At 36.8% G+C, this 14,212-nt stretch overlaps 1 protein-coding gene across 5 annotated transcripts in view; it reads right to left on the bottom strand.

Moving 5' to 3' along the window:
• arhgap42b (Rho GTPase activating protein 42b) overlaps positions 1-14,212 on the bottom strand; it is a 148,874-nt gene that overhangs the window by 91,000 nt on the left and 43,662 nt on the right. For all 5 annotated transcript variants that reach the window (XM_055173707.2, XM_055173706.2, XM_055173705.2 and 2 more), the window contains exon 3: positions 11,078-11,139. In XM_055173707.2, the coding sequence (XP_055029682.2) occupies positions 11,078-11,139 (62 nt within the window). The remainder of the gene's footprint in view (positions 1-11,077; positions 11,140-14,212) is intronic.

The raw sequence follows: 14,212 nt of genomic DNA on the forward strand, positions 1-14,212 counted from the left end.
GTTTTTTTCAACGGAGTTTCAAAAGACTATAAACGATCCCAAACGAAGCATAAGGGTCTTATCCAGCAAAACGATTGTCATTTTTGACAAGAAAAATTTAAAAAATTTACTTTTAAACCACAACTTCTTGTCTAGGTCCTTTCCTGCGTGACCTAACGTAAATGCGTAGTGACGTAGAGAGGTCACGTGTTGCATATATAAAACGCACATTTGCGGACCATTTTAAGCAATAAACTGACACAAAGACATTAATTAGTATCATTCGACATACAACAACGTAGGAACGGTCCTCTATCAACACACTTGTAAACACTGGGGCGGAGTTTCGCGTTCGTCCTCTGTGACCTCTTGACGTCATGAAGTATTGCGTGGGGTCACGCTGGCGCATCACGACCGGATCTAGAAGAGAAGTTGTGCTTCAAAAGTTTTTATTTGTTATTTCTATTGTCAAAAATGACAATCGTTTCGCTAGATAGCCCCTTATGCCTCGTTTGGGATTGTTTATAGTCCTTTGAAACTCCGTTGAAAAAAACTGTTATGTGTTGAGTTAAGTGTTAAGTGTTGGTGTCCATTAAAGTCCATTAAAATGAGAAAAATCCTGCAATGTTTTCCTCAAAAAACATAATTTCTTCTCGACTGAACAAAGAAAGACAGCAACATTTTGGATGACATGGTGGTGAGTAAATTATCTGGATTTTTTTTAAGAAAATTGACTATTCATTTAAGAGAAAACATTTGCCTGAAAAAAAATTGTTCCTGATGAGTTTTTATGGTAATCTGTAATACTGTAATTATCCATTTTATAAAAAAATGGAAGCAAAAAATTATTTATTAATTTTACACTCCGTGTATGTTTTGATCATCTTTCTGAATCTGATCTCCAACATTCCTTCACAAAAATGCAATAATTTCAGTTTTTTTGTGCAAAATTTTGTATTTTTGAAAAAAATACCCATATTTAGGAGTTAAAACAGAGAAAAAATAAAAATAGGATGAACGTTTTTTCCCTGTTTTGTTTCTTTGTAAGCAGAGGGTCTCTTCTTCATTTGCTATATTTGTATGCTATATATTTTTAGAAGAAAAATTTCCTGGAAGGCATTTTGTGAAATTTTTGTGAAAATCACAAAAAATGCTGGCGGGCAACTTTTTAAAAAAAGACTGATGGGGAATGAGTTAAGTTAATAGTTGGCGGACCCTGCCGTCTGCATCTTGGCAACACATCACCTCGCAGCACTCGTAGATAACCACGCCCACCTAGCTCAACGGTTGTGTCAGCAGTGAAAGTTCGCCTTTAATTATGCAGAACTTTAATGATTAATATAATTTAAACGGATGAGTTACAAAAAAATTCACCCCCTAACAGTTGTCACGAAGGACAAAATGAGCTATAGGCCAAAAACACTTTTTGTACCAGACTGTAAACGCATTTATTTCTGCTGTAAAGTTGGGCATTTTAACATAGGGGGGTCTATGACATTGACTCCCATAAAAATATTTCTTCACCAGTACTGGACAGGCGGTGAGTCTAATATGCCAAGAAAGTACTGCAGTTTATAAAGACTATAACCTCAGTCTCATTTTTCAAGCAAGAATTCGAATTATGCTGTCAACCTGTCATCTGCAGAAAAGGCAAACAAGGCTTTAAAAGTTGCCACAAACTTAAAAGCCCAGCAAAATACAATTACAAAACAGTGCTCTATTCAAGAATCTGTAACGAAAGCTAGTTATGTACTGGCACATAAAATCCCAAAGCATAGCAAGTCTTTTTCAGATGGGGAATTTGTGAAAGACTGTATGGGAGACTGCTGACATACTTTGTGCTAGTTCTAAAAGTAAGTTTGAGAAAATAAGCTTATCGCTAAGAAAAAATTCTAGACATTAATAATAATAATAATAATACAGAAGTGATTGCTGAGGATATCTTCTATCAACTAAAAAAACTTCAACAACTTGACAACTTCAGTCAATTTTCTATAGCACTTTACAGACACTGCTCAACTTTTGATTTTTGTCAAAGGAATAAACCAAAAAATTGAAATAACAGAGGAACTACTCGGGATGGAATCAATGTAGGGAATGATCAGGGCTGTGGTTTGGATGACAGCATGTCCACCTGCTTGGAAAAAATAACCTGCTGTGGATGAGAGCTGACAAGAGTCACAACAGATGGTTCGCCAACTCTAACCAGTAAAAACACTAAAAAAGTAAAGGATGAAAGCCCGAACTCAGAAAAACAAATATTTCTTCACTGGATTTAACACCAGAAAGCCTAGTGTAAAAATGTTTTGAAACAAGAAAACGTTGTCAAAGTGGTTGTGAAGGTTGTCAACTTTATATGGACAAGAGGGCTGAAACCATCTGTAATTCATTCAGCTGCTTAACGAAACAGAGGCAGAGCACCATAACCTCTTGTATCATTCAAATGTGTGCTGGCTGAGTCTCCATAATGTGTTTTACTGTGTCTGGAAACTAAAAGGTGGGATAGCAATGTTCCTCAATACTGGATAAAGAAAATTCCAAAAGAATGCTTGTTTTATTTGGATCTACAGTACTGAGCAAATGTCTCAGGCAACCACCACCAGCCAAACTGTTTTAGCAAAGTTTATATGTCCATCCGTATATTTATTTTTCTTCTTGAGCTTTTTTGAGGAGAAGTCCTGAAGTCTTTCAATTAGAATGAGATATTAGGATTTAATTTTATTTAGGTTAAGAGATCCTGCAGCTTCCTGCTATTGTTCAAGTGCAAGGGGAGTTTACCCTAAATACTTGACACTTCAGCTTATACTTTTTTCCTTTTTTTAATACTACATACACATTTCCAAGTATTTTCTGGTTGTATTCTAATAAAGAGACTGAGAGATAATTATACGTATATCTGATCACTATACAATTGCAAAAACAACAAATGGTGGCATGGTGGCCTAAGACTTTTGTACAGTATTGTATATGTGAACAAATCTACTCAGTCATAAACTACAGCAAATACCACCGCAAATCAAATTAAACAAATATTTTTTTTTTAAATAATTTGTCATTATATTTTTTATATTTTATATTTTTCCCCAAATTCGGTTTGATTAAATTTCAAATCCTGTGTTTTCCGTTTACATTTTTCTGGATTCTGCTTATAATAGTTAAATTAATTTTTAGTAATCAAAAAGCATATATTATCAACTGAAAACATTAAACAAATACAATTTAACAACAGTTTATTGAAGGTTTTATTTAAAATTACATACAGGCCGATGTACTTTGGCTGTCACTGTAACTGCAATGTACTACAACCATGCTACTGACAAGCAACCAAATGTTTATTTTTTTATTATATTACTATACTTATCTTGTTTTACTTTTCAGGCATCTGTATTTAAAGTTCCCGTACATGTAAAAAAATATATATACTCCGACCTTAACACTTTCATAGCATGGCTTGGAAAGAAAAAGGTTCTCCCTCAGCTTTAAGCAAACATAGTTTTATAATGACTAATATTTACTGTAATAACAGTGCACATGAGATTATGTCTGATGTAAATTTGATTCATTAATAGATATTTAATAAGAATTGTTGTTTAATGGTTCAAATGGTTGTGTATATTTTCATGCATACCTCCAGTGTAAATAAAAGTTCTTTTATCAAGGATTTATTATGCAGCCCTTCCAAAACTTGATGTGGCCCTCTGGTCTAAAATGTTTGCCCACCTCTGCACTAGAGGCTTAAATATGTATGTAGGGGTTAAATCTGTCTCACCTGTATCTTCTAAAATACTTTAGGCCAGAGGTCCCGAACCACTGGGTCATGGACAAGTTGCTACCAGGTTGCAAGAACGTGCTGGAAAAATGTGCATAATAGCAAAATAATTGCTTTATCGGGTGTTTTGCCCTTTAAGAGCCGCCATCAGATGACCTTGATCGTTTTGTACATTTCACATAATTGTTGCATCAGGGATGTGCAACCCGGAGTCGTGCAGCAACTGAATCCAAAATAAATTCAAAATCAGCAGTGTTTTGCTTCTCTATAAAATAAATGTGTCTGTCAGACTGCGCAAATGAATTTATTAAAGCCGTAAATCCATAGGTTATGCATTTAGAGTAATGCGATGAATTTAAAACTGAAATGTCATTGTTTTTACCCTATCCCCTATTACTCATCGTCTTGACATTTACAAAACACATACGTAATGACAGATCTGCACGAGTTTTTACATTAAGTAAAGCTCATTAAAAGTAGTTCAGTCATGACAAGAATAAAGGCGGATAAAGTTTTGGCATGGTACTGTGGACATGCAAGAGAGGTTAATGTTAGAGCTTTGACTGTGCTGCGCAGTAGAGGTCTTCACGGGTCCACTGTTTTGCTTTTTTTTTTTTTTTGTCCAATCTATTTCCTTGTAAGCGACTTTGAGTTCATGAAAAGCGCTATATAAATTAGGGATGCACCGAATCCAGATTTTTTGGGTTCGGCCGAATACCGAATCCACTGTTTAAGATTCGGCCGAAAACGAATACCGAATCCTACTTGCATCCTTATTCCATTAACACAGTAAAACACATTAATGAAGTAAACAACATCCACAGCAGTGTATTTTTCATTTTATTTAATTTTAACTGTACATTATCCCAGGATGACAAGTTGGAAAAACTATTTTGACAATTACCATAAGCCAGAGGTGGGTAGTAACGAATTACATTTACTTCGTTACATTTACTTGAGTAATTTTTTTGGGTAACTAGTACTTTTAGAGTAAATTTAAGGATGGGTACTTTTTACTCTTACTCAAGTACATTTCTAATGAAAAAATTGTACTTTTACTTCGCTACATTCGGTGGCGTTACTACGCTACTTTCAAATGGTAATAATTAATGAATATATTTTATTTTTTAAGTTTATATGGCTTGTTCGAAAGTCTCGCGAGACGTTAGAGAGGCAGCGTGCGTTGCGAGGGGGGGCTACGTATCACCCTTTAGCGCGCGTAGATGAAAGGAGATGACTGAAGCGGAGGATGACCTATGCAAGCTATCGGAGGCAGATCAGGCGTGGCCTCAAGTTTGGTCTATGTTTACACTACAAAAGGTCAAAAAGAATAGTTTCACAATGCAATGTTTGCTTTGTGCACCAAAACGAACTGACATCTCAGCATACAGGAATTCAAGCTCCAACCTGAAACAACACGGCGGTAAGTGTCACTTTGTGCAGTGCCTTATTATAATATTATTTCCCGCACTGTTTTTGTCATATGCGCTCTTGTGCAAGCAATGAGAATTACTCTAACCTTACAAACAACACACGTTCACATCTGTACATTTCCATATCATTTCCTCATAAAACTAAACAAATTGAACAGCGTGTTAGGTCTTGCATTAATAATACGGGAGAACCGGAGCAAAAGTAACGCTGGACGAAAGTAACAAAGCGATTTTCTAAGAGGACTGATACCATTTACATCCCAAACTATGACAGCATCTTTGCAACCCTTGACAGAGCTGACAAATATCGCGTTATTTACTCACCATTTTCCGGGTGTAGATCCAGAAAGGTGTTTTCAACCATAAGTAAATTCCAAAAGCGGTCATTGTTTTCTTATAACGCGTTGTGTTTCTCGTTTCATCAATCTTCGGGTTATTTAGTGCTCTAACACATCCTGAAGTTTGACTTCTCAAGAGTTTTTCAAAATAAAAGTAAATCGGGTTTAAATGTGAGGAGATCCTGTCGGGACGAAAGTAACACTTACTTTTGTACCATTTATATTATTCTAATTTTATTTTATTTAATTTTCATATTGTTCAAACTGTTGAATTTAAGTTTGTACTGTTGGTTGCTTTTGAAACATTTGATAAAACTGAAATTTAAAATGAAAATATAATTTCATTATGTTTTACAAAGATAAATTACAAAATATGTTTGCAGTTACATATTAAAGAGGTCATAGTCATGTATGGTTGATAGGAACAGGTGTAGCGCGAAGGTCTACGTTGTTTTGTTGTGTTAAAAAAGGTGGCAATTCACCACTTATGTTTAAAGTGAAATTATACTAGTCATTTTACATTTGTTCAAAATTCCACCTGGTATTGATGAACCACACTTGTGAGTTACTGACCACAGCAAAAATATATCTCTGTCTGAAGCATTATCTTTAAAAATGTAAAAAACGTAAAAAAAAAAATTCTGAAAAATTGTACTTTTCGCCTGTTCTCCCTTACACATAACCGGACAAATGTAGAAAATACATACGAATAAAAACTGTATTGTATTTTATTTAATTCCTTCCTAAAGAATCTATATACTTATAAAAATAAAAGAATAAAGTATGTTTTTAAAGAAACATGTTTTATATATTATAATAAATGTAGAGTTGATTGGCAAAAACAGATAAGTTCCATTTGTAATTCTAAAATAAGCATTTTATCAAGCTCCTTATGTTGATTAATTGCACATTAATGGCAATGAAAATAACCTATTCATATAAAAACATGATAACAAACAGACACACACATTCTTTTTTTCTTACTGTAAGCTTGTTTAAAGGCAGATGCAGCCAAATTTTGTTGTGAACTTGAAAATAAATACACAATTAACTGTCAGAAAACAGTCAGTGTGTGTTTAAGATTTTTTTTAATGACACGTTATGTGATGTTGGAGGACTGAGATAGACTGCTTTACTTTAACCTAGGTTAATATAAGTAGTATCTAAGCAGAACAATGAGACTTTTAAAGAGAGGTTTGTGAAAGCCCTCCAAGTAGTCTGAAATTCAGGGATTTTACGCTTCTTTTCAATCAGATCGGAAGTAACGAGTAACTTAGTCTCGCGTAGCCAGACCTTCAATACTGAAGGTCTGGTGTTTTTTGCTGCTTTTTCTGGACAAAGCCCGCCCACGAGCTGTTTGACCGACATGTCAAACAACCAATCACAGTTTGTTTCATCTAGCGTCACGTTTCGGACTCCCCACAATAAAGAGCCGGCTGGCAACAAGTCAGTTAATGAAATAACCAGCCGCAACCAAATAGTATCTAAATAAACCACATTACTCACCATAGGACAACGTTGAGCACTTCATCAACAGCCACACCAATGAGACGATCCTGTTAAACGTCTGTTTGAAGCATATCTCTCCACTTTTTAACACATACAAGCAATTCAGGAGAACCAAACTTTTAAACTCCACTAACTGCCTTAATGAAAACTCTTGGACGTCTTTTATAGAGTCAATGCCGCGAACTATGCATATTTTTGAGAATCCAATGTTTAGCTGATCATGATAACTGCTCATTTTTATCCACGTGAACACGACTGATTCTCTTCCTCAATGGAACGTCAGAGCTTTGTTTTCCAGGGACTGAAACTAATCGCGACACTCGCGTCTCTTGGAAATCCGTTTTTTTCCAACCAATCAAAGACGACTTTAACATTCTCACAGGTTTTCCAGAAAAGTGTACGAAAAACATCAGACGTTCAGCCAACCGTTTGTGGGCGTGACGTCTGAGGCTGAGACTACGAGTAACTAACTACTTGAGTAGTTTTTTCATCTAATACTTTTTTACTCTTACTCAAGTAAATAATTAGATTGTTACTTTTACTTTTACTTGAGTACATTTTTGTATAAGTACTTGTACTTTTACTTGAGTACAGATTTTGGGTACTCTACCCACCTCTGCCATAAGCCTATGCATAATGAAAGCGATGCGTTGCGACACGCTCGTTTTTCCAATAAGCAAGCAGCTCCGCGCTGAAAACCGGCACGATAGTTCAAAAATATTCAACTTTGAGTGAGAAGCTCCGCTCGTCAATGTCAGTTTTCACACGGCCGTCCAATTACAGTGGAGAAGGGGCGGGACATTACCACAGTAACCAACCGGCTCACAGCTGAAGCATCACAGCTACCAAGCGCTTGGCTGAAAAACAGCTGGCATTTGGCGTGCTCAAGGCGTTTTCAGTTGTGTTTAAAGGTTTTGGTATGTCCAGCCCCTAAGGCTCACCGAAAGAAAAATCTCATCTCCACGTCAGCAACCGATGTGTTTAATCAACGGCCGCGTGACGTCGACCAGCGTAGCGCAAACCTAGGATTCGGTTCGGTGGAAAAAAAATCTAGGATTTGGCCGAATACTGGGCTTTTTGACCGGGTTTGGGTTCTGCCGAATCCTACATTTTTTTCCACCGAACCGAACCCTAGGCTTGCGCTACGCTGGTCGACGTCAATCCTGGATTCGGTGCATCCCTAATATAAATAAAATGTATTATTATTATCATTATCACTTAGTTCCGAAAACCAGAGGTCTGATCCAGGACTCAAATGGGTTCAGTGCCGTTTACAAAATTGCCACTGGATCAGATTCGGGTCTAATTTTCTCAGGTTTGTCTCGCATCTGGTCTTTCTTTAAAAACAAAACATTTATGCTCGTCGGGTATAAAGTGATTCAGGACATTTCAGGTCAGGTACATTTCTTTGAACCCGAGAAGACCTATACTGCACAACACAGCATGCTAACAAGACTATTTAAATTTAAAAGAAGGATGAACTGGCTACGAATTACTTGAAAGCCAACAAAAAATATATATATAAAAAAAATCAAAAGCCCTTTTGTTAAAATACAAACTAATGTGTTCCAATTGCTATAATATTTCATTGTATTACTAGAATAGTGTGTTTTCACTGAAGTGTCTGTTTGAGCAACACATACACACACACACACACACACTCTGGTTTCCATGTTTTGTGGGGACATTTCATAGACCTAATGCATTTCATACCGTACAAACTGTATATTCGATTCCCCTTACCTACCCCATTCCCTAACCCCAACCATCACAGAAACCCTTCTCCTACTTCACATTTTCAATAAACATCATTCTGTTTGATTTATAAGCTTGTTTCCTCATGGGGACCTCAAAATGTCCCCACAAGGTCATAAAAACACTGGTATTTCTGTCTTTGTGGGGACAATTGGTCACACACACACACACACACACACACACACACACACACACACACACACACACACACAACCCACCAGCATCCAGATACAATGTACTACAGAGACTAACATTCCACATGATTATTGTTAGTTGTTGGTTTTATGAGGCTTCCTAAAAGCCTTCTTCCACATTCACCTGTCAACTACAATGTGTTGATTAAAAACACACAGAGACGCTGATATCCGCCTGCTGATTTACCGACCAATCAGAGAAAAAATAAACATGTTTGTTTGCTCGTTTTCTCATTAGCACATCAGTTAATCAAAGTGACGCTGTGAGGTGTTAATCTGATAATGGATAACAACAGCAACACATTTCTGTGTAACATTCTTTACAAAAAGGCCCTGTGGTGGTACTATGTGATTTTAACAATGCACTGTGTTTAAAACACTATTTCCATAGCATGTTTAAATACGGCACATGGCTTGTCCATAAAGCCTTAGTGATACACTGTAAAAATGATATCAAATAAGCATATTACTTTAACTCCTCATTTTCTCACTAGTGGAGAATAAGAACATTAAAGCAATATTCCATTTTCTTAAAAGAAAAATCCAGATAATTTACTCACCACCATGTCATCCAAAATGTTGATGTCTTTCTTTGTTCAGTCGAGAAGAAATTATGTTTTTTGAGGAAAACATTGCAGGATTTTTCTCATTTTAATGGACTTTTAATGGAGCCCAACATTTAATACTTAACTCAACACTTAACAGTTTTTTTCAACGGAGTTTCAAAGGACTATAAACAATCCCAAACGAGGCATAAGGGTCTTATCTAGCAAAACGATTGTCATTTTTGATAAGAAAAATAAAATATATGTACTTTTAAAGCACAACTTCTCGTTGAGATCCGGTCGTGATGCGCCAGCGTGACCCCACGCAATACGTCATGACGTCAAGAGGTCACAGAGGACGAACGCGAAACTCCGCCCCAGTGTTTACAAGTGTGTTGAAAGAGGACCGTACCGACGTTGTTGTATGTCAACTGATACTAATTAATGTCTTTGTGTCAGTTTATTGTTTACAATGGTCCGCAAATGTGCATTTTATATATGTAACACATGACCTCCCCACGTCACCACGCATCTACGTGAGGTCACGCTGGACCGGATCTAGACGAAAAGTTGTGGTTTAAAAGAGCATATTTGTTATTTTTCTTGTCAAAAATGAAAATCGTTTCACTAGATAAGACCCCCATGCCTCGCCTGGGATCGCTTATAGTCCCCCGAAAACTGTTAAGTGTTGAGTTAAGTGCTAAGTGTTGGTGTATATTAAAGTCCTTTAAAATGAGAAAAATCCTGCAATGTTTTCCTCAAAAAACATAATTTCTTCTCGCCTGAACAAAGAAAGACATCAACATTTTGGATGTCATGGTGGTGAGTTAATTATCTGGATTTTTCTTTTAAGAAAATTGAATATTCCTTTAAGTGGGGCATAACAAACGGGAGGAAATTTGGTCATTTTGTGCCCATTTCTATTATTCCTTTATTTATTGAACATACACTCAAAACGACACATTTAAATATAAGCCTAATTTAAACCAACATCAGACTGTGAAGAAAATGTCACGCTGAACCATAACCTACAAAAATAAATTAACATCTGAATGTTAATTAAAGCAGAGCAAAAACTTTAATGTGGAGAGGCGGTATAAGCGGTAGCGGGTATAAAAGTTACGTTTTGTGACACGTAATAAAAAAGAAAGCTGGATATTTTGCACAAACAGAGAAAACCATGACAGACAGCGGACCTAATCAACCAAAAGGCCAGCCGAAAAGAAAGTATGATGACTTTTGTCAGAGACAAACTGCAAACACAGTTCAAAAGTAAATTATAATAATGCAACTAAGTCTTATTTCTTGCAAAGTGAGAATACATTTGCACATTTTAACTTTTTTACAAGTTATGTCAACCTATCACAAGTCAAAACTTAAAAAAGTTTGTTAAATTGACTTGCATAACCAAGTTGTTTAACCTTCATGCTGCATTGTTTACATTGTATGTATGGAACTACTACATGCACCAAAAGTTGTGGTATTACTATAGTATAGGATCAGGTAAATGAAGCTTTGCAAATGTGCTGATATTTTGCATAATGTCACTGCTTACCAGTCGTCTTCTCTCCTCTTCCATGGTGTTCAGCAGCTGGGAAAACTCTTTAAAGGATTGAGCTGAAACAGAAAAATATAGTTATTAATCCATTTGCATTTGCCGGTTAAAGTTTAAACATATAATAATTTGATTCATGTGGGTCAATAGAAATGCAGTTAAGTAGATGTGGTTAGCATTGATTTATTGCCATGGTTATTTATATGAATGATTCAATGTTTAAGGCGAATGCAGAATGAACAATAGAAACGATTTTATGAATTTGAATCAATATAGCACAGTTATAAAAAGACCTCCGTCCACTTTCGGACACCTCAAATGAAGAAAGAGCAGTATTTAATAATTGATCTATATTAAACAGAGCACTTAAAAGGTGCTAAAGGTTTTACCTTTTAGATGCTCTGACTGACCAGCTCACTTTACAATGTTTATAGATGAGATATGAACATAGCAGTTTACTATTACATACATGTACATTCCCTATAATTATCAGTGGGAAAAATACCCATTTTAATTTCTTCTAGCAAAAGATTTCTTAAAACCAAACTACACAAAAACTGGCACTGCTTTCTTTCTTTCCCTTTCCTTTAGTTTCTCATACATGTAGTTATCCTCCAACAACATACCATTACCCATGTATCTATTGTACAGCTGCTTTGAGGGCAGGTAGGGGGCGAGATTTATCACCTGAAAATTACTTTAATTCCCACAATCCCCGTTAAGTCCAGGAGTAAAGCACTTAATCACAGTGCCACGTTTGGAGTGCCACGTTTCCAAAAATGGCAACACTGTTTGCATTTTTAACCGGTCGCCTAAAGTTGAAAATGTTTAACTTGTCGCTTCTTACCTCGTCCTATCACAGTGTAAGAGGGGCAGGACAAATGCCACGTGCCAACCAACAGGCACAGAGGTCTCATAGCAACCAAAGTTGAAAAAAACAATGCCAAGCTCCCACAATCTTCATTTTTAGAGTACAGCTGCCGTTTCCATCCTTGCTTTAATGCTTTTGTGTACACATGGCCTTAGTGCAATATAAGCTATCATGTGCAAGACATTTCCCTGTCTATGCTTTAGGATAGACTTTAGCACCCCATACGGAATAAATGTTTTGAGGGAGCGTGCACTTGAATGTTCATTTCTCTACCATAAGCCATCTCCAAAGGTGTTTCAGAAAATTTGGCAGTACATCCAACCGGCGTCACAACCACAGACCACGTGTAACCACACCAGCCCAGGACCTCCTCATCCTCGTCTGAGACCAGCCACCCGGACAGCTGCTGCAACAATCAGTTTGCATAACCAAAAAAAATTCTGCAAAAAATTTCAGAAACTGCCTCAGGAAAGCTCATCTGCATGCTTGTAGTCCTCATCTGGGTCTCGATCTGACTACAGTTCGTTGTTGTAAACGACTTGAGAGGGCAAATCCTTACATTCGATGGCGTTTTCACTGTACAGGGCAGATGGCAGACAGCGTGTATGGCGTCGTGTAGGTTAGTGGTTTGCTGATGTCAACGTTGTGGATCGAGTGGCCCATGGTTGCGGTTGGGTTATGGTATGGGCAGGCGTATGTTATGGACAACGAACACAGGTGCATTTTATTGATGACCTTTCGAATGCACAGGGATACCATGATGAGATCCTGAGGCCCACTGCTGTGCCATTCATCCACGACCATCACCTCATGTTGCAGCATGACAATGCACGCCTCCATGTTGAAAGGATTTGTACACAATTCACGAAAGCTGAAAACATCCCAGTTCTTGCATGGCCAGCATACTCACTGGACCGGATGGATGTTACCCATTGAGCATGTTTTGGATAACCTGGATCAGCGTATACAACAGTGTGTTCCAGTTCCTGCCAATATCCAGCAACTTTACACAGCCATTGAAGATGAGTGGACGAACATTCCAAAGGCCACAATCAACAACCTGATCAACACTATGCGAAGGAGATGTGTTGCATTGCGTAAGGCAAATTGTTTCGGACCCCCGGACCTCCTAATACAGTAAAACTGCACATTTTAAAGTGGCCTCCCTGCTGAAAAAAACAATAGAACCATTACAGAAAATTCTTATGGTTTCCATTAAAATACCAATAGGAACCATTAGCTTTTACCATTAAAACCACTACACTGTAGTGTGTTTTGGGCCATTTTCCATTAGAACCAATACATAGAACCAATAGAACCAATACATACCATTAGAGACCAACAAAGACCAATACACTGTAGTGTGTTTTGGGCCATATTCCATTAGAACCAATACATATTCCATTAGAACCAATACATAGAACCAATACATACCATTAGAGACCAACAAAAACCAATACACTGTAGTGTGTTTTGGGCCATATTCCATTAGAACCAATACATATTCCATTAGAACCAATACATAGAACCAATAGAACCAATACATACCATTAGAGACCAACAAAAACCAATGCACTGTAGTGTGTTTTGGGCCATATTTCATTAGAACCAATACATATTCCATTAGAACCAATACATAGAACCAATACATACCATTAGAGACCAACAAAAACCAATACACTGTAGTGTGTTTTGGGCCATATTCCATTAGAACCAATACATAGAACCAATAGAACCAATACATACCATTAGAGACCAACAAAAACCAATACACTGTAGTGTGTTTTGGGCCATATTCCATTAGAACCAATACATAGAACCAATAGAACCAATACATACCATTAGAGACCAACAAAAACCAATACACTGTAGTGTGTTTTGGGCCATATTCCATTAGAACCAATACATAGAACCAATACATACCATTAGAGACCAACAAAAACCAATGCACTGTAGTGTGTTTTGGGCCATATTTCATTAGAACCAATACATACCATTAGAGACCAACAAAAACCAATACACTGTAGTGTGTTTTGGGCCATATTCCATTAGAACCAATACATATTCCATTAGAACCAATACATAGAACCAATAGAACCAATACATACCATTAGAGACCAACAAAAACCAATGCACTGTAGTGTGTTTTGGGCCATATTTCATTAGAACCAATACATAGAACCAATAGAACCAATACATACCATTAGAGACCAACAAAAACCAATACACTGTAGTGTGTTTTGGGCCATATTCCATTAGAACCA

The sequence above is a fragment of the Misgurnus anguillicaudatus genome, chromosome 15 (genome assembly GCF_027580225.2).
Source record: "Misgurnus anguillicaudatus chromosome 15, ASM2758022v2, whole genome shotgun sequence".
Lineage (NCBI taxonomy): Eukaryota > Metazoa > Chordata > Actinopteri > Cypriniformes > Cobitidae > Misgurnus > Misgurnus anguillicaudatus.